This window comes from Cyprinus carpio, chromosome B8 (assembly GCF_018340385.1).
Source record: "Cyprinus carpio isolate SPL01 chromosome B8, ASM1834038v1, whole genome shotgun sequence".
NCBI classification, from domain to species: Eukaryota; Metazoa; Chordata; class Actinopteri; order Cypriniformes; family Cyprinidae; genus Cyprinus; species Cyprinus carpio.
Window position 1 is genome coordinate 14,887,796 of NC_056604.1, and position 21,848 is coordinate 14,909,643.

The window sequence follows — 21,848 nt, forward strand, 5'->3', positions numbered from 1 at the left end:
TATATTTTATGACACTTAATCAAGACATTACAACAGAAATACACGGAAAATGATATGCAGAGACTTTGAAGAACACGTTTCTACTGATGAAGTAAATGATTCAAAGTTTCAGTCTGTTGAATTGCTTCACTAATATGGACAGTTTGAATCTATTTATAAAAAAATAAAAAAATAAATAAATAAACTGACAACCAGAAATTGTCTAAATACTTTTGTCTTCAAGGGACAGTTTTACGGTGAGAGCTCAACACGCTGCAACCTCAGAAAACACTTAAAAACACTTCAAACAGAAAAAGCACCAGCAAAAAACGATTTGAAATCACCAGGAAATTTATTGTGAATATATAATGATCACTTTATACATCTCTCAGACCTAGTTATAACTGACATCAGTAGTGTACACCTTCATAAACAGCCCTATTCAAAGGAGAGAACATCTCTGTGTGCCGGGAAGTGTTATATTTCCCAGCACTACTTGTCACTGAACTGTTAAGCTATTTGTTTGAAGTGTTTAGAAACTTGTATCAGATTTTACTAATTTAGTGTGACTGCGGCATGCGAGACAGCTCTACGGAGAAAAGCGGGACCGTGATGTCAAAAGTGCAGCCATGAATCTGGATCTGGTCGTTTTACCACTGCAAGCTGTTTCTCTCTGATTGCTCTGTCCGTCCATCTGTATTTTGGCAGAGGCTCTCGCTCCATGCTTGTTTGTGTTAGGCCAATACGTTTACTTTAATCAAAGAGCCTACACTCCAGCTCCGCTGATTGAATCCCCCCTTCACCCCCCATAATCCACCCTGATCCAACACACACACAAGCAGACACGCAGACATGTTCAGCCCAAATAGGATATACAGTAAGAGGACTGATCAGTGCAAGATGTTATAAAACAGCTTTTTAAAGTTAGTTCATCTCAGACTTTAATATGAAATGTGACACACCCCTAACCCTAACTAATAATTACTTCAAATTAATATTTAACAAATACATTATATAATAAAAAAATTTTAAATAAACCATAAAATAAAAATATTATCAACCATAACATTTAAATATTTTTTTTGTAAAGAATTTTATTATCAACCATAACATTTAAATATTTTTTGGCTTATGGGTAACACATAGGACTGTAATATCGTTGCATGCCTAAAAAATCCATAGACATAACGAACGTATCTAGAAACCATAATGTCACATTTAAAAAATACACTTTAACATTGTGATTGCAAATTTTGCATGGGCAAACATTGCAAAATAAAAAAAAAATATATAAATGTGTTTACTGAGTGAATCTGATTTTAAAACATGATGATAAACTTTGCAGGAAAGGCCACACTAGGAATCTCTGTTAAAAATGAAAAACAGAATTCAATTTGTAAACAAGAATATAAGCATTCTCTGTTTCAGATTGGTCACAGAGCATTCCCTTCTTCCCCAGTGAATCCCTTACTTCCTCACTAAGCAATAAAGGACTACGCTGAAAAAATATTTGGAATTGCAGTAAAGCGGTTCAGAAGGTGACCATCTCTAGTCATGAAACCTCTTAGTAACTTACAATTGGTTGGAGACTTAACAAACTGCCTCAACAAAATTTGAGGGTCTACATAAATTCATTTATGAGGGCAGAAATTGTTCCCTTAAAGGTGGAGCTTTCACACTTTTTTACAGTTCAGAGTTTGCCGAAAGACAAAAACAGAATATGTCAGTGTGAAGATGATTTAGGCATCCTCGTGTTTTTTTTTTTTGTTTGTTTTTTTTTAAGTATTCAATGTTTCCTATTCACTCAAAAAACAAACAAAACAAAACACATTGGCAAATTTCTGAATGACTTTACCTAAATTTGTGCAAAATCATTGCACGTGGAAAGTTACAAAAAGTGAAGGAATGTTGGTGTAAACTTGAGGATGTTTGATTTTACGGGAACTATTGTTAATTTTACACAATAAATAATTTTAGATATTAATATATGTGTAACCCAACAGCTGAGAACCCTTGAAGTAAAGAATGAAGAGAAATGAGAAAAGGCAGAGGAAGAACTTCATATGATGCATATTAACCTAAATCTAAAGACTAATAAAGACCTTGGTGGATTATATAAATTAAGAGCAGATGATCATTATTCATCCTGGTGTGCTAACCATTAGTCCTCAACTAGTACAATCCCCCTCTGATCACTGAAAATGGCAATCTCATCAGGAAGGACAAAGAGCTATGTAAGTGCAATTAACTCCATAGCCAACAACAAAGACAGCAACCGCACCTTTTTAATTTTCACCTCAGATGATGCCATTACATGAGCATGAAAACACACACCATCTCACTTACACATGGCTTAGAGATCTCATCTCTCATAAACCCAACAAACAGAACAAATAAGATCAAGAAGGACGTTCATTTAAAAAGTGAGCATAACTGTGCCCAGTGCACTCCAAAGAGCAATTTACACTCAAAAAGACCTCAATGAATAACACACTTAAACACAGTATATACACATTTGGCCATGTGATACTAATTTTAAAAAAAAATGTAATTTTAAAATTTAGAAAAGCTGTTACCTTGATAACAGCACGGAACCAACCTGAACCAGCTCAAACTAGCAGCCATACTTCAAAACATACCTAACCAGCATATGCTGGATTTTTCAACAGGGTAAACTATAAAAAAAAAAAAAAAAGAAGGAAAATGTTTACTTTAAGCCTTATTAGCTTGGGTAATTTAATGTAAAGTGTAATTTAAAAGACGTTAATTAACATTTGTTTATGGTTGTGATTCTCTTCCATTGCTAATCAGGCAGCGCATAGAAGAAAACCCACCTCATTCTTCAATCTCCCAGCACCATTATCATCATGGGATACTGAGCATGGATTTTAACACAAAGCCCTTTCCCACGTGATCACACTATTGAGTAATGAGGAGTGAGCCATTGATTGCTCCCCCAGAAACAGACAGCAGATTCCTCCACACAAGATTTATGAATTCTGAGCAAGACAGGACATCTGTTTTTTCATCTCCCTGCAGAAAGATGTTCCAGTCTCTTGATACCATTTTTTACTGTCTAATTGCTTTTGCTCTCTTCGAGCTGAACTTGGATATTACTTTCAGTGTTTAAAGCCATTAAAGCTTTTTTGTTTCGTTTCCAATGCTAATTTGTCATCGGATGAACATAGTAACCTACGCAATTTGACTCTGACGCTCTTCCGACAGAATATTGGGTTAGTGAGTCATATGTTGCTTCAGTAGCTGCTCTGACAGATTCTGTGATTTCATTCAGTGGAGGATTGGTCAGACTAATTTAAACCGGCAGCTCCTACGTTTGAGATGATTCAATTAAACAACCAAATTGTAGAAGTCATTTGTTTGTGAACCAGACTACGCAGGTCATGCTGTATTTTTGTTTTCTCGTGCAACCTGTGAGGTGTGCACACTTTTGGTGCTTCGTGTCTTGATTATGTAAATACAAGTTATGCCAAACTATGAACCTGATTTAACATTTTTATATGTTTGGCTTGAACACACCACCATTCTCACTTTATGCAATCAGTTATTCCACTCTGTGACACACGACTTAAAACATCACTTAACATGTGTGAAGGCACATTCAAAGCAAGACTGATAACTATAAAGATAGCAATAATTATATTAGCAACCACGATAACAGTTCTGTTGTCTGCCTTTTTAAATGCTCAAGCTCTTTAAAGTCATTTGGATTGTGATTGGCTACAAATGTTTTTATCTTACACGTGCTTTGTTATAGTTGTGGTGTGGACTATTCTCACAGAATTAAAGTTAACAGTAACAATAACTATATTAGTGTCGTCACTAACACACAATAATGTTCTGTTTATTTTGAGCAAGTGCTTCTGTTATTTCGTCTGACACTTTAAATGCTTGAGGTTTTCAAGCTGGGTGGACTCTGAAAGTGATTTCAACAATATTGTTCTATTGTGTAATTATCTTATGGTTGTGGTGTGGACTGATTTATAGTTACAGAATTACAACGATTATAAAAACTTCACAATTATCGTTATTGTTATAGTTAGCATCATTGGCATAAATACTGTAAGCAAAGACTATAGAAATACAAAGATGGTTCACTCTTATACTTATGAATGGGAGAAACTACAATGCGCAATATGGCAGAATAGTCCCACCTTCTAAGTGAAAGAGCAAATTGCTGATTGGTAAAGTCATTGCATCAGTGCAGAGGATGTTAGCAACTCCGGTTCCCATAGAAGCCAGACCAGCCACTGCACATACGCAGCCTGAAAAATACCCCTTTTAAGCGATATTTGAGCATAAGGAACAACATTCATGGACAGTTTATTTCAGATTTTATTGCTGATTTGAAATATGTAATTTAATTGTGAATTCAGCGAGCAGCCCCATTCATTTAGATAGGACTTGGTCTTGTTTGAGCTGCCTGGAGGTGTTGCAAATATGGCCGCATAGTGAACAGACTTTCCTTGAAAGGGTCTTTGTAAATAAACCTTAACTTTAATGTTAAAATGCTTTCTTCAATTATATTGTCAAATCCTTAAAAGAAACATTCTCATTTGTTGTCATTGCTCATTTCATATCATATAGCTCTGTTTAGGAGCAATCAAAAGCTACTGTCAAAATGAAGGCAATGGGGAGGATAGTGGCAAGAGAAAGTTCTTTCCTATCCAAAGCATGGTAACCTAAGGAGAGCCAGGTTGGTCTGGCCACACCTTGTCTGTGTGCTTCTGTTCTCTGTGAGTTAGGATCCAGTCTGAAGCCAGCTGGCTTGGATTCTGGTTCATGTGGGCGGCAGTAATGCAGGCAGCCAGCACATTTTCATTCAATATAAATAAAGAGATCGGAGGGAACTTTGCCGTTTTGTATATGGGCAGCCATATATTCAACATGTAACCACATCGCATGTAAAACTACAAACCCAGATTTTGGGACCTCACTTGGAAACAGACCATTCAGCGAAAAACGTGGAAAGAACGATCATTCCAGCCCCGTCGGACAAGAAGTGGTTAAGAGACCCGCTGCCAGGTACAGAAATGAAACTGGTCTGGATCTGAACTGAACTAATTTGTCAGCACTACCATCTGTGCAGCGCTCGGTCTCTGGCTCGCAGACAGGCTTCAGCGGTTGACATCCTTCCCCAGTCAAACTGCTTGGAAGATATGAGTGTTTCTCATGATTTGGCCAAAGGGAAGCACTGCATACCACCCACTTAGTGATCTCAGCGCTGGACATGGCAGCCTTCTACCAATACCCCTCTCCATCATTTCGGTCCCCTCCACCCTTGCTATTTTCTCACACTGGCTCCTTTTTTCCCCACATTCAACAACTCTCTTATCCCCCTACCTCACGATCGACCATTTTGAGCTCAGGGAAAAACACACATGGTTTCTAGCCCAGGCATTAAACCGCATTTTTCTGTGTGTTCTTTATTTCTATTTGGATGACCAAAGAAGTTCCGCTCCGACCAGATGTATTTTTATGTAATGACCAAAGGAATCTGGCCCGAACTGAGCCAAATTTACTTTCGGGAGAATAAACATACTGTGACTGTGTGTGTCCAGTCAGAAATGCATGTCATTTCATTTTATGTCAACACATTTAGAAAAAAAAGTTCAAAGTTGTCACTGGGGTGGTAAACTAACTTACAAAAGCCCTAAATGGTATCTTATTTACCCTTAAATGGTACATAATGATACCTTGAAGATACAGATTAGTACTTTAAAAGTATGTATTAGAAACTACTGCCACAGTGACAGTTTTGTAACCTTTTTCTCTAAGAGTGTACTTTGCAGTTAGACCATCACTATCGAAGAATCAATGGCCAGTATGTAAAAATCATAATTAATCCAAAAAAAAAAAAAATAATTGCTCAGAGTAATTGTTATTGTTTAAAGTTTTATATGCATTCACACACGAATGATTAAAATGAATTATTGCAATAAATATTTGTTTTACATTGTACATAGAATATATTCTTTTCAGCCCATCCATTCCATTAGTTAACCAAACCAAACACCCAACTCTAAGAAAAACATGCACACACACACACACACACACACATTAGTTTGTGTGCTGAAAACCACAGGGGTGGTGAGCTCTAATCTGGAGCCACTAGACCACTTTAAACACATTCCCCAAGTTATAGCCTCTGCCTCACCAACCTCTCCCAAAAACACACTATTTTCCCCAATATCCCTCTTTCTCCACATTACATTATGACATAGCCTACATGTAACATACGTACACATGTGGTACCATTACCTCTGTTTAAACAACTGTTGTAATTCGTCTGCTCTGCATCTGCTGGGGTGGCCTTGAGAAAACGCTGTTCCCCAAAACCAGCTCCATGGCTTGGAACCTCTGTGCATTTGTTTTTGGTTCCAGGGGGACAGCCGCATGCACAGAGCCCTGACTTCTTTCTGCTGGTATGCAGTGAACTCCAGATCCTGCTCTCTGTTGACCTTAAACAGTCTTCCCATTGTATGAGGCTCAGGGTATTTACCTTTACTGTGATCGCCCAGTCACCTCCTAAATGAAATGTGTGCATAACATCATCTATCTGTCCTGAATGCCTGATACCTTTTGCATGGGTAAATTATTAGGGAATGAAATGTGGAAGACCTCTGTGTAACAAACATGTTCAACTGTCAGAATAAGAATAAGAATAAATCTGAATAAAAATAATAAATAGCAATAAAAACTATACATATATGCATACTATTGTTCAAAGGTAAGACTTTTTAAATGTTCATGAAAAAAGTCTTATGCTCACCAAGGCTACATTGATTTAATAAAAATACTGTAAAAACAGCAATGCTATTAAATATTAATGCCATCTAAAATTTTCATCTAAAATGAGCATTTTTATCAGGCTCTTATGTTTAGGTTCAGTAATTTTACTGTAATGGCAATGTATATGTCATTTTCTATACAATTAATGTGAAATAATTTAACAATTTAACTATAGGAGCCTGATAAAAATGCTTATTTTAGAAAAAAAAATCAGATAGCACTTGGAGGCTTTCGCATATGAGCTCCTCATATACATATATATATATATATATACTGTATATATATATATATATATATATATTATATATATATATATATATATATATATAATTATAATATAATTGTCTTTTAACCCTTAAGATCACATTTTCTTTCACGTTTTTGTTATAAAGTAACATATATATACATATATATATATATATATATATATATATATTATATATATATATATCTATATATATATATATCGTATATATATATACAGTACAGTCAAAAAGTTTGGAAACATTACTATTTTTACTGTTTTTGAAAGAAGTCTCTTCTGCTCATCAAGCCTGCATTTATTTGATCAAAAATACAGAAAAAAAATGTAATATTGTGAAAATATTAACAACTTAGAAGTTTTTCTATTTGAATATACTTTAAAAAAAATAATTTATTCCTGTAATAGCAAAGCTGAATTTTCAGCATCATTACTCCAGCCTTCAGTGTCACATGTAACATCCAGTCTATCACATGATCATTTAGAAATCATTCTAATATTCTGATTTATTATGAGTGTTTTGGAAACAGTTCTGCTGTCTAATATATTTGATGAATAAAAGGTTAAAAAGAACTGCATTTATTCAAAATAAAAAAAAAAATTCTAATAATATATATTCTAATAATATATTTTCTTTACTATAACTTATATATCAATTTAACACATCCTTGCTGAATAAAAGTATTGATTTTATTTAAAAAAAAAAAAAAAAAAAGAAAGTAAAAAAATTACTGACCCCAAATTACTGACCAGTAGTGTAGGCTATTGTTATTACAAAATATTTATATTTTAAAAATAATGCTTCTTCTTTTTTTTTTTTTTTTTACTTTTTATCCATCAAAGTATCCTAAAAAAAGTATCACATGTTCTGAAAAAAATATTAAGCAGCAGAACTGTTTCCAACTTTGATAATGAATCATCATATTAGAATGATTTCTAAAGGATCATGTGATAATGATCCTAAAAATTCAGCTTTGCATCACAGAAATAAATGAAAATTTAAAGTATAATACATTTAAAACAATTATTTTAAATTGTAATAATATATCACAATATTACATTTTTTTTTATGTATTTTTTGATCAAATAAATGCAGGCTTGATGAGCAGAAGAAACTTCTTTCAAAAACATTAAAAATAGTAATGTTTCCAAACTTTTGACCTGTACTGTATATATATATATGTGTGTGTGTGTGTGTGTGTGTGTGTGTGTGTGTGTGTGTGTGTGTGTGTAACTATTGTTTGATAATGATTTTTTGTGCTATTGTTTGCTAATCTGATTATCATATCCTCATACTCACCTTCTATCCTTTTTAAGTCAGAACCTTAAAGATCAGAGATGCTAAATCAGAGTATTACTCCAGTAAAAATTCTAAGAATAGCACTATGATAAGGCAACGTGCTTTGAAAGTCGTGGGATAACAGATGTCCCCATTAAATGCTCAAAACAGATACATCCACCTGCATCCACCACACTTTTCCCTGCATTGTCTCAAACCGCACACATGCACTTAGTGCAGGAGTGTGAGCCCAGCCTGCAGCAGATGCCTCTGAACATCATCAGTCCATTTGACAGATCAGAGAACTGCGAAGTCCTGACAACATGTTTTTCATGAATTACATAGCAAAACGGGAATGTGTTCTTGTTTGTAAAACTTTCCAAACAACAGCGTAATATGAGAATTTGGTGAATAATACATAATGGTCTACAGGCCGATAGGATTAATCTTCTATCTAAACCATTTTACAGCAGACCTAACTAAATTTGGACAGAACCCCGGGGTCCTGTAACAGTAGTTTAGTGTACTAAGAGCTTGAAACAACTTTAAACAGTGCCACCTAACGATCGAATGTAAAACAGCTGCGATATTCCTGCAGGAGAATGCGACGAAGGATCAAGCAGACAAATATTTCAAAATGCATTTATTTATGTAATCGAATACAATTTAAAGCAGCAGAAAGCACATGGGTGGGCTCACGCCTGTATGTGCAGGGGGTCGATTTTAAACAGATTTTTTATTTTATTTCTTTTTTATGTTAAATGGCCAAATGGGCATCTTGAGAGGTCTTGGGCATGTTTTGCAAATAATTATTTTATTGGTTTACCATTGTCTCAGATCTTTAGCCTTAAACAATTAAAATTATTTAATTTTTAATTTTGTTTTTTACACATTTAAAAAACATTTGTTTTTAAATAAACGTTATGTTCAGAAGAACTACTATATGCAAATAGTGAAACTAAAATACACTTTTTTAATAGTTGTTTTATGTTTATGATGTTATTGAAGAGCAGTTCGCTTTCGTGATTTTATTTCAAAACGTATAAAATGTAATTTTCATCACATATGATCAAACAGTGATGTGGTTGAAAGATTTGGTACATTTTTGTGGTTCAGGAAAATTATGAGAGAGTGAAAGTGTGCTCTTTGTGTGTGTGTGTGTGTGTGTGTGTGTGTGACTTAAAACAGTATTTTCCTGAATACTGTGTGCTGCCTGAGGTATCCCCTTCAGTCCATGCTGAGATTTTGCCCCGCCCCTTTTAAAGGCGCGCAGCCAATAGCAGATGACAACATCCGGTTTGAGATATCTGAGAGGGAAGTTCAGAAAGTTTTGTACAGCTTCCTATGCCGCGAAAATCTCACATTGGATCGATTGCTGTTTTATACTGTTATCTTAAATTATTAGGAAAGTATGACAATACGTTTATGCCAATAGTAAGCCTGAGCAAAATAAGGACGTCGTGAGAGTCCGCTGTTTTCAAACTGAACAGCAAAAGTCTTCGCGGCACGTCCTCATCTCACTGGGTCGACACGCTCCAGTCTGCGAAGACTACAGGTAATATCCAAGTTTTGTTTGTTCATTCACATGAAAATTAAGCATTTGGCCCGACTGTGTGTGGCTTTATCTTGACTGTCAGAAGTAGTATGAGAATTTACGAATCATGCTGTGACATTACTCATGAATATTAATTAGATTACGTGATACGCTCGGAATGTTACAATACAACGTCTGCCAGACCTAATTAATATTCATGACTTTATTCCTTACTGTAATTTTTCTTTAGAGATGTGCTCAGACTGAAGTCAAATGCTTATGCAGCCAGAGAGAGAACAAACATAAATGATTTAATTATACTATATATTGTGTGAAATATATATATATATATATATATATATATATATATATATATATATATATATATATATATATATATATTAAACCAAGCTAGCTTACCCTTGTAAAATATCTTAAGCTCAGTTTAGCATACTTCCTAAATGTCTTAGATCTTTAAAATCACGAGTAGTATCAGTTTGGAGTCTGGAAAATTTGAGAAAGCTCCTGACATGACAAAAATAACCGAGAATTATACATATAAACCCCAGTTTTACAATATAATGGTTTTAAACTTTTTAAAAAAAAATTTTTTTCATCTTAATGCTAAATGACGGGGAATTGTGAGAGGTTGTTGAAACTTTTAACCACACCTTTATTATATATTTTTGCTACTTATTGCTGTTTTACAAATAATTATTTTATTGGTTTACCATTGTCTCAGATCTTTAGTCTTAAACAATTAAAATCCATCATAAAAATATATATTTTTAAATAAATTATATGTTCAAAACTATGTTAATTAGGAGTGGAACGGTTCAACATACTCACGGTTCGGTTTGTTCGGTCACGGTTTTAGAGTCACGGTTTCGGTATGGTTCGGTATGTGCTATGTTGAGGGAAAAACTATACTGTCAAATAAAAATAAAGAAATTAAGAATACTCTAACTACAAGCAACAGCACAAATAAATACAATAGAGTAAAGATACAAATAAACAGACTTCTGGGAAACAGACCGTAATATTAAGATCACTCGAGTACTCGGCTGAGTTTCCTAAAAGCTTCGTTTAGCCGGCTATGTCTGCTATATGATGCTTACCAAGACGGGCATTTTGACATACTTTTTGTGTGAATTTGTCCATTTAAACACAATACTTGAGAGACAGCTTAATATTAGGGCGCGTTCTGAGGCGCGGGTTTGCGCTCTTCAGATGAGCGCACTCACAAATAGTCTCACTGCGAGCTCCCATCCTCTGGATGTTAAATGTTTAAACTTGCAAAGCTTTCATTAGTTTAGTTTAAACAGATATCAGCGTGTGCTGTTCAGGTCTCACCTGTGCACGTGCGCTATCAGCAAGATGATCGAATAAATGACTGTTGCTAATATTTCATCATACGGCAATCGCATTTTACCAGACTGAATGGTTTGTCCACGTTTTTTTTTTTTTTCATCGCTGTGAAAATCCAGAATGTACATCCATTAACAGCTGAACCCTGTTTGTTTTACATGTTATTTATAGCAAACTATTTTACAGATGCCGCAGGGTTTTTTTTTCCGCGAACCGTTCCCCCCGAATGTTAATATATACAAATATTGAAATAAAAATAAAAAAATTTTATAGTTGTTTTTTATATAAGTCTCCAGCCTACATTAATTTTTTTTCTGTAATCCATTACACTCAAATATATGTCATAATATGGAAGAAAACTTATTGAACTTAACTTATAAGAATAAGATCAGATACTAAATTTTTTAAATAAAAATTCCAAAACGGGGTTTTCACAGCGATAGAAGAACCATTATGGGTTCTCCAAAGAACCTTTTAGTAAACAGGTGTTAAAACAATTAGAAAAACATTTTAATAACTTAAAAATAATGTTTTTATTCATCTTAGTTTTAACATAAGGGTGGAAGTGGCCATTTTAACTTGAATCCACATTCACAGGAAATAGCTTACTTCTGTATTGCAAAATTTTTATGCAGTGGCAAGGTTCTATCGAAGCTAATGGTTACGGAATCAAGAAAAAATATATGCCAAAAAAAAAAAAAAAAAAACATTATTTTTTAATAGTGTAGTGCCATTACTTAAGAATGCAGGAAAATACAAATAGATATTTTAAGGGGGCACCAGAATGGACATCAGGTCTCTGAAAGAGTGGACATGACATAGAATCACTGATAAATCTGTTCATCATTATCATTAAAGCTGAAATGATCTGTACAGAGTTGATTATTAGGCCCTCTCAGATTTCTGAGATGATTTGAACTCCAGGATGATGACAGATTGTTGAGAGGAGCGTAATAATGTGTTTGCCCTCCAGCTGAGAATGCATTAGCACCACGGTAAATGAAGCTTCACTCAGACACCAGCTGTCTGAAGTCTGAACAGACATTTTCGCTTTAAACCAGCCAACCGAACCAAATCAAACAATCAAAAGGCCAACCTGTTTGACTCTGCTCTTGAATGTTGCTTGTCAAGAGCCTTATAATACATTTGAGCTCAATTCTTTATTGCAGGTTTTTTCTATGTGGCATACAGTCAGGACATTAGTATGTGTTGGTACGCGTTAATGTTGACACTCTCCAGCGCATAACACAGCCCAAATAATTTGACACTTGCACAAATTCAGCTAGCGCTCTACTAGTATTCTGTGTTGGAAATTACACCCATCTTGGCCGTGGCAGTTTATTGGCCAGGCGTCTGGGTCCCCCGGAGGACTGGTGAAAGCTGTGCGGGGATGACAAGTAAACAAGGAGCGTTTGTTCATAGTTTGGTTTGATGAAAAAAAGGAAAGAAAGGCTAATTATATATTTACATTGTCTCACCCAAGGGATTTTTCCAGCAGGGGTGATGGCAAGACATTAAACGACTCCACTGTTATGAGCAGATCATAAAAACACTCCCTTGTTGTGTCTTTCACAGACCTGTCATTAAGACTAAGAACAACAATTACCCACAAACTCCTGCTCCCGCACACACAAGCTGTTTGAGCGCCTTTTCTACTCCGTTACGCCGTGGTTGCGGTGTGAGAACCTCACCGCCCAGCAGGACGCAGATGAGGATATGTCTTCATTGATGGTTTCAGCCTTGGTCGGTTTTGTTTATTTGTCAAAAATACTTCAGTGCTGAGTTAAGAGCGTTCTGGAAGTTTAAAATGAGTCCACGAAGACTTTATTGCACTACCCAGTGCCGCTTGTATCTTTTTTTCCCCCTTTTTCAAACTGGCCGGCTCGTGAAATACAGGCTGATGACAAATTAAGAGCCCTCAATTGGGTAACACATTTTCAACTCCCCGTTTCCTGATTACAACCCCTGTCATTTCAGACTCTGTACAAAGGACATCATTATTATGATCTTAACTCTCCTACTCTTTCAGGAATGAAAAACAGACTTTTGAAGAAATGATGCAGGGTGCACATGTAGATCTGCTGGCCTTGAACGGAATAGTTCAATCCCAGAAAGCCTTTTTACCTATGGTTTCTTTTATTTCTGTGTGTCCTCGTAGACTTGAGAGAATGGAGGCTGTATCTGAGACAGATGTGCAGTTCTGGATGGCCAAAGTCGTGAACTGGGGGGAGGCTACGTCATGTTCTGCTCTTCTGGACACAAGCAGACACCTTGGCTCTCTGAGGAGCTTTCTCCAGCAAGTTCTGCAGGGGTTGCAACAAATGGTATGAAAATGTCAACATCATGCTTTATACTTCAAGCTGTACTTTTTGTCTGGAGTTTTGTGAAACATTATAAATAGGCCACAGTTTATCCCTACAGCTATTTTGTTAAATGTTAGCATCCAATAAACAATTGTTGATCTAATGTTGTTCTGCATATTCTTAATTCTTCAACAGGAAATGTTCTCATTATCTACAGTTTTCTCTGAACTCATATTATAAATTGTATTCATTTAAATTAATAATTTAATATTGCATTTATATAATTGCATTTAAATAGTATAATATATAAATGTGATTTATATAATATACCCCCCCACACACACCTTTAGCTGGAAACTGTACAAGGAATAGCATAAAATGATGGCATGCATAAAAAAACATTATTGATTTGTTTATTTAAACTAGCAGGCAAAAAGTCACAACCATATGTCAACCAAATACTTAAGTTTTCATAAAAATACATTTACATGATCATTGGCTCTCACACTGGCCTTGGACCAGTGGGCCATCCATATCGTTGAGCCCTGTAATACTTTTTAACTGTGGTGCTTACATAAATTAAAAGATGCAACTTTTTGGAGAGAGTTTTAACATGCTGACAGCATGCTGTGGTTCAACATGCTAAAAGTCTCACAGTAAGATAGAACTCAGCATTAGTTAGTTTTGAAAAGGTGTAGTTTTGCACATCTCTACTGCAGAGTTCATAAAATCACCTTTAAAATTAAGGTCATAGTGCTTTAACTAACTCCTTTAGCACCCCTAACAGAAGCCGCTCTGTGCGGATGAAGGCAGGACATTGGCACAGCCGTGGTGATGATTTAGTGGGCTAATAGCCACCCAGGGACTGCTAGCGTTAACCAAATGTATCCCTGCGTCAAGTGTTGCAAATTTGGACGAGGTAGCATGGGTTAGGACAAATCTGTGAAGGACCAGTGTTAAGAAAAATTCTGCCTCCCACTGACTCTCCTCACCTTGAAAGAAGGACTTTATTCATTTAGCAGCGGCCTTCGAACCAGCAGATCTCCTGTTGGCCCTGCATACCATGCCGCTTGGTGCCTGGCGTGTCGGAAAAGAAAACAATATCTTGCAGGCTTTCTTATTTCAAGTTACAATGCCCCCCCCTGCCAAAATGCAGTCACGTTTCCGTTTCCATCACATTCGGCATGCGTCAGCCCCTCTGACAGCATTCAGCAACGTGATGGGATCAGGATTTCTTAATTGGCCCTAAACCCTTATTCCCGGCAGAGCCTCGTAAAAAGGCCCAAATGAAGCGGATCAGAACAGCAGCACTTGGATGAGTTAAGGACATGGCTCACGCCTGGGGATGAAAATATGTCTAGTTTATATCAATTTCCTCATTTGCATTCCATCAGAACCAGTTTTCCCACTCCCTGCTTGGGACTGCTGGAAAGGGGAGGTTTCACGGTCCCGTAAACGGTTTTCTTCCTAAGCCTGGCGCAGTTGGGTGCCCACTGGCAATGCGCCCGTGCTCAAGGGGAGGCTGAGAGATGCATGTGTGTGTGTGAACACATTCAGTATTTGCAGACTTATGAATGTGTACATAAGACTTTTTGCCCTTTAACTCCCATGAGAAGACATCTCTGGGATGGTGCACGCAATGATAAAGCTGTTCGTACCCCTGTGCTGGAGCTGGACTTTGTCATGACATTCATGAGTCACATGTGAATTAACTTTTCAAACCGTTTTTCAAGTCCACACTAGGGCAGCAAAATTAGTTGCATTAAAGTTGATATTGTGATATGGCATAGCAAAATTATTTAAAGGCTGCAATTTAATGCTAAATTGTATTGGAATTTTTGATTTTGTTTTATATATTTTGTGTAAGTTACAGTTCTAAAATGTAATGAAAATTTTAATTATAAAATTTAACTTTAATTAAAATGTTTAAACTGGTGTCTGGGGAACACAGATGGCTTCAAAGGTTTTCTAGAGAGTCTGCAAAAAATTATGTAGATTTTGAATTTTTAAGGTTGTCAAAGCTGTAAAACCGCTTTGGAGCAATGTTAGGTTTGAAAAGCATTAAATGATTTTTAGGTTTATATATCTAACGTTTAAAGTGGGGATAAAAATAATTTAAACTTTCATTATCATTTTCTAGATAATATTTTGATTTGTTTTGGCTTCAGTACAATAACAATATAAAAGCTAATTAATTTCCAATCAAAACATTGTTTTTCATAATATGCTTTTTCTCACACACAGTTTTTTTTTTTTTTTTTTTTTTATGTGAAAATATAGAGCTGCCTTTACATTTTAGAAATGGAGTTGTTAGAAAAGGGATACATCCCATTTGGGGGTTCCTGGCATCAAAAAGTAAAAAAAAAAAAACCTGTATTAGATGTTATGATTAAAAATGGGAGGTCTAGAGCTATATATAATTAGTTTAGTGTGTGCTCTGTATTCATCTTAATTATTATTTTTTGGCTGCCACAAGGTCTTTTTCCTTTTGTGAGACTTGACGTGTTAAAGTTCCACAGGAATGGTGTCATTCACATCATGCGTGCACTGAAATCGTTTAGCGTCCAATAATGTATGTGCCTATGGAATGTAAAAAGGCTTAGATCCTTTGTATAGCTTCCAGTTTACAGTAAATTGGCAGGGCACATCTTGAACTGATGCGAAAAGCTGTGATCCTCAACATGCCTTTGCATTAGCGCACTGGTTTTCATTAATTACGTAACTGACTTTAAAGAAGTGATCAGTGACTCTCTCCGTCTGTCTCCGTGGGAATAGTTTTATAAAATGCCATCAAAAGGTTTTTTTGGCTCAAATAGTTCTTTGGGAAATGATGATTGATTTTTTTCATATTAGCTAATTGTTCATACTTGTGATGTCAGCTAACTCGGCAAGTGACATACATTTATTTCGTTACTAAAACTGTCAGTATTACTTAAGAAAAAAAATTTGACCACAGCTTATGAGCTGAGACAGGATCTGCTGTTGACAGTTCATTTTGATGGAGAAAAATGCTAAGCAATATAGTTCTGACATGAGAACATTTGTTCCTGCTGAGTTCCTCTCGGCAACCATCAGATCTTCCTTGATGTTCCAAAAACAATCCAAACACACAGTCCTTTAAAACAGCTCTTATTGTGGCACAGGAAGCATCTATTTTAGTAGTTTACTGTACATGAAATATGTGTGTGAGGGTAAAGTACGCTGATGTAGGTAGATCTTTATCAATCCAGTTCTGATGTGGTCATCAGGGAAGAAATATTGCAGAGGAAATGAAAAGGGTCCTAGGATGTATCCTAGTGGAATGCCAGACAGTATTTCCAGTTTAATCACTGGAAAAATTATCTTCTCTTTTTTGCTTAGCTCTCACTGTCAGGTGTGGTTCACATCGGGCCACCTGACTTTTTGTTGGGTGTTGTGTGATCTACATCCATGGTGTTGCAGCATCACAGCAACACCAGATGAATTCAGATTCAGAAGCAAAAAGTTGCTTGAATTTACAAAATGCTAAAAACGGGTGTGTCATTAACAATCTATGAAAAATGCCTTAATGCTGCTATGGCGTTAAAAAGTGAATAAATAAATTTATTAACAATCTATGAGATGAGTACTAGGCTATATATTTGGAAAAGTGATATCAACTCTATCAATAAGGGTATGTCCTCCTATACATTGAGATTTAGTGAGTGAGGTAAGTTTGAATCTCACTTGCAGCGCTTTACAATGACAAAATGGGAAAAAAGCAAAAAAAAAAAAATATTTCATTGGATTATTGTAGTCTGCGCTGTAAAACTATGGATGTTTAATCCAATTGCAGTTTATTTTTCATAATGCAGATGCTGGTTTTTGCTATTGATGTCTCAGGTATGTGTGTTTACTGTATAACAGAGCTCCACTAGTGAGGCGATGAAGACATTTCCTTTTGTGGGCCAGTTCCTGGGAAGACTTTGTTGGAATCCATGTGTTATTGCGGATGGTAAATTTACGACTCTTCTACACTCGGGGGTGTGTTTCCCATTTGAGACCAAGAAATGTGTCTGCATGGGTTGGGTATTTACACTAATTTTCCAATGAACCCTGTAGCAGCCTGCTGGGCATTTGTTCTGTTATTTGGCTCGCTTTTACTACCTCTCTTTCTCTCTGTCTTCTGTCATAGATGAATAATGTGGCCATTTTCACATTTTATAAATGCCATTTTGTCATTAAAAATGCTTCTTAAAAAGTTGTGATTTATTGCAATAGTTATTCTGTACTTTTTTACCCATTATATACAGTGAGGTCCACAAGTCTGAGACTCGTGTAAATGAGACTCGTTAGTTTAATACAATTTTATTGTTAAAAAAATGATATTATAAATTATTTAATTAAAATGTATGCATATTTTTGTCTAGAAATTAAGTTGTCTGTATAGCAATTTGAGTAAAGAGTAAATTCACTGGAAGCAAGGAAATCTGACTTTTTGTTCAAGATCACATACTCGCAAATGTGTTAATTTGATTGTTGACATTCAATGCAGAATCGAAGAAATAGTGTAATATTTTATTTTTGTTTTACATCATATGGTTTCTTTGTTTACAGTTGTTTGAAGATCTAAAACTTTTGTCTCTAGCTTTTAAATGAACTTTGAATCTCAGTGTAATGTCAGTTTAGCCTAGTTTGTGCACGATTATAAATGTGTGCTTGTTTTAGGTTCTCTGTCACAGATGAATAATGTGGCCATTTTCACATTTTATAAATGCCATTTTGTCCTGTGGTCTTGTTTATGTATGCTCAGAGAGGAGCCAGAGACTCCTGCTGCGGTGTTTGAGCTGTCTGTACAGCGCTGAGCCACTGAATGCTGTCGAACAAAAAGCCAACATGTGGATCAAGGTAAAGCAAAAACATTTCACCTCTTTACTAACCCACAAGTTCATTAAATAGATAAATAAATTGCCAAAGCAGTATTACAGATTGATATCCTGACAGACACAATAAAAATGTGAAATATATTGGTTGTTTAATTCAAAGTGTGAAGAAGAAACATCAATTATTTTATTAAAATTGTCATTAAAATGACAATGAAGAGTTTTAAAGCACGTTTTAAATTTTTTAAATTTTTTTAAATGCTTAAAACAGTTTTCAAATGGCCAAGAGTGTTTTAGAAATTCCCAGTGTACACTTTTATATTTAACCCTCGTCTTATGTTCGATTTCTGTGTATGGTTTGATGGAGCGGGTTGACCCTAATTGCCTTCAGTGCAGTTTCCTAAATATCACATCATTAAAAACAAGAAGGAATCAGGTATGAACAGTAAAATTGTAATATCAGTATTTGTCACACAGTGCAAAAAATTAATATCAAATAGTATGATTTTTAAAAATGTTTTTACCACATTTTTTTTAACCCCTTAACTGTTACCGTCCCATTGGTAGAGTTTACTTCTATATGACTATATTCTATACTACTATATTACAGTTATATTCTAATCTAATCATGACAAACTATATATCGTTGGAAAGAATAGATATTTTTTTCACTGTTTTTTGTTAAAAATTATGTAGGAACAGTAATAGATTAATTTATGATAAGAATGCACCTCAAAACATATGCTACATCATAATAGGAGTTCTGACCTTTGTCACAAAAATTCTTTTCCGTTTCATTTTTTTCTTAAAGTCTTAAAAAGCTTAAAATCGCAAAATTCATCCTGTGAAAACCAGTTTGGACATTGCATTACCATGGGAAATGGTACTTCAAAAATTTTTAGGGGGCTCCTCCCCCTTAGTGGGGGGTGTCATTTGCAATGCAAAATGTATTACGGTCTTTTAGAATCAAAATTTTTTATAATCTTGACAAAATACATATAATTAGATAGGTCTGAGTCTCAAGATACCATATTTGATACCATCAAATTGACCCACAAACATCAAAATCGTCAGAAAATTATTTGTGTGCACTTCAAAACACATCAGTGTATCCTCACTTTGCATGCATGTTCATGGCTTTAAATAATAAAAAGTCACAAAATATCAAGAATAAAATCACAGATTAACTGGTATTTCCTACAGCTCAAAAATCAAAATGGGTTAAATTGATGGAGCATAATACAAGGGTTAAGGAGATGTAATCAGGGTTGGGAGATGAAAGGTGATGAAAAAGAACCAGAATAGTTGTACACTTTCAACTTTTTACAGAGTTCACACAGATGGTTTACCATAAGCAAAACAGAATCCCTTGCATTTCTGCCAGATTCAAACGTGTGTGCATTCGTTTGATTATTTTTTTCATCTAATAAAACATAGCGCTAATTAAAGCAGGGCTTTTAAAGTAAACTTTTAATTTGCCAGATGTTTTTTGACCTATACGAAGGGAAGTGGAGTCAGAGGGAGGTGTGGGTTCTCTGTCAGGGGTTCAGTCACGGTGTTTAATCTTACATTGTTTATTTGCTTAGCTAACAATCCCCAGTGCAGCAGCAGTGTTTGTACGTATGGTTTGTTGGGGAAAGATATGGAACAAAAAACAGAGATTAGGACTTGATTTGTGCAATAACGTTACAGATTATAGGCACGTGTGTACTTGATCAATGAAACATGGAAAGAGGAAGACAATCCAAAAGAGTCTGACCTATAGAAATCACATAAAATAGAATACTAAAAATGGCCAGTCTCCTTATGCTGATTTGTGTGTCAGAATTACACCATGACACAATGGTAATGCCATGCTTTTTTGGACTTTTGAAGTACCATTTGAATTATCACATAAAAACAATTACTAAACAATGGCACCATTCCACAGGTTTGATCATGCTGATCTGGAAGTGTGTTCTATGTTTAATGGCATGTCACTTTCTGATTTGGTCTGTCTTGCTGTGACCTAATTACTGTCCAATGTCTTCGGTCTTTTTCTTGTTGTGTTTTGGCAAATTGATTTGGTTTGTGTTAATTTCCCGGGGGTCTTTCTTCTCCTCCCAGCCTGACGTCTTGCTTCTCCCAGAAAGCTGATCTCTTGTTTTTCCATTCTCGTGTTTGTTGCGGTTCTAATGGACTGTGCATTTTTCCATTTATCCCATTCTTGTTTGTTTCGACCGCTGTTTACTGTCACTGTCAACATGTAAAGACTCACCCATCTGAGAAAGCCTTCATCGTGTTGATCATCATTGGTTACAATGTGAGGTTCATCTGGGATGGTTCCAGCTGATCCCCCAGAGCCTCAACAGCAGTGATGGCCTGTGTTCCTTTAGTTGCTCGACATGAATAAACAAACGGTCCTGTCATTCACAAAGCCAACTTGGTTGTGGTGTTCTTGTGGGTGGTTTAGCCCAGAAGATGAGACGAAGAAGAATGACGATGCTTCCGCAGAGCCACGGAGAGACATTTTTGTCTGTTAATAAAGGGCCGGTTGCCCATTCTTCTGTGAATTTTTGCTCTGGAGCGCCAGCTTGACTCTCTCTCTCCACATCAGAGAGAACATACCATGCCTGATGGCCCCTCCGCTCCTTCAGGGATCCTTGGGGTCTGGAAGCAGTCCTCTGGGAGACTTGTGTGGTCTTTTTAAGTATTATACATTTACCTCTGCAGATGCATTTGAGAACTGTTTAAGGCTGATCAGAATGACCTTATCTTTAATATCTCTGTCACTTTATTGTTTGATATTATATGTCTTTCCTCGAAGCTTCTAACCAGGATTAAATTGCATAAAACATAGCCCTCATCTGACATGAATAATTCCTTAACTCTCATAATGCATTTAAAATATCATAGATTTTTGATTGCCACACTATTTTATTAATGAAAAACAATCTTTCATTATTGTGAAAGATTATGAAGAATGATCTTTAAATATTTACGCATACTGTACATCATTAAACAAAATTCCTAAGAACATATAATCTGACAATTACCAGTATTAACATTGTACTCAATTGATTTAAAAATACTTTGAACCTCCCTGCTGAAAAAAAAAAAAAAAAAAAAAAAAGCCTAAGCTGGTTGACAGGTCTTAGCTGGTTTAAGCTGGAAGATAAGCATAACTCACGACTGCTCAAAAACAGTCCAAATTTATTAAACTAACATATTCATTTTCTAACAAAACATCAATGTGGGATGTTTTCAAATGAAATATGTTCATTTTACTTTTAGAAACTTTGGCTTTCAGTTGATAAAGATGATTAATTTTTCATGTTGCAATGGTTCATCAAAATTCATCCCAAATGTGTGTGTTTGTGTGATATGCGAGGGGGCTAAATATATTTTACTATATTGATAAAAAAGACATCCAGGTCAGAATGGATCAAAAGTTTGGTTCCCATGCTTAAAAACTATTTTAGAAATTTGTATG

General features: G+C 35.5%; 1 protein-coding gene across 2 annotated transcripts in view; it reads left to right on the forward strand.

Moving 5' to 3' along the window:
* The first annotated feature begins 9,611 nt into the window (after positions 1 to 9,611).
* LOC109067804 (Fanconi anemia group C protein-like) overlaps positions 9,612 to 21,848 on the forward strand; it is a 30,087-nt gene continuing 17,850 nt past the window's right edge. For both annotated transcript variants that reach the window (XM_042729916.1, XM_042729917.1), the window contains exons 1-4: positions 9,612 to 9,885; positions 13,391 to 13,556; positions 17,421 to 17,508; positions 18,307 to 18,401. In XM_042729916.1, coding sequence (XP_042585850.1) covers positions 13,401 to 13,556; positions 17,421 to 17,508; positions 18,307 to 18,401 — 339 coding nt within the window. In that variant the 5' untranslated portion in view covers positions 9,612 to 9,885; positions 13,391 to 13,400. The remainder of the gene's footprint in view (positions 9,886 to 13,390; positions 13,557 to 17,420; positions 17,509 to 18,306; positions 18,402 to 21,848) is intronic.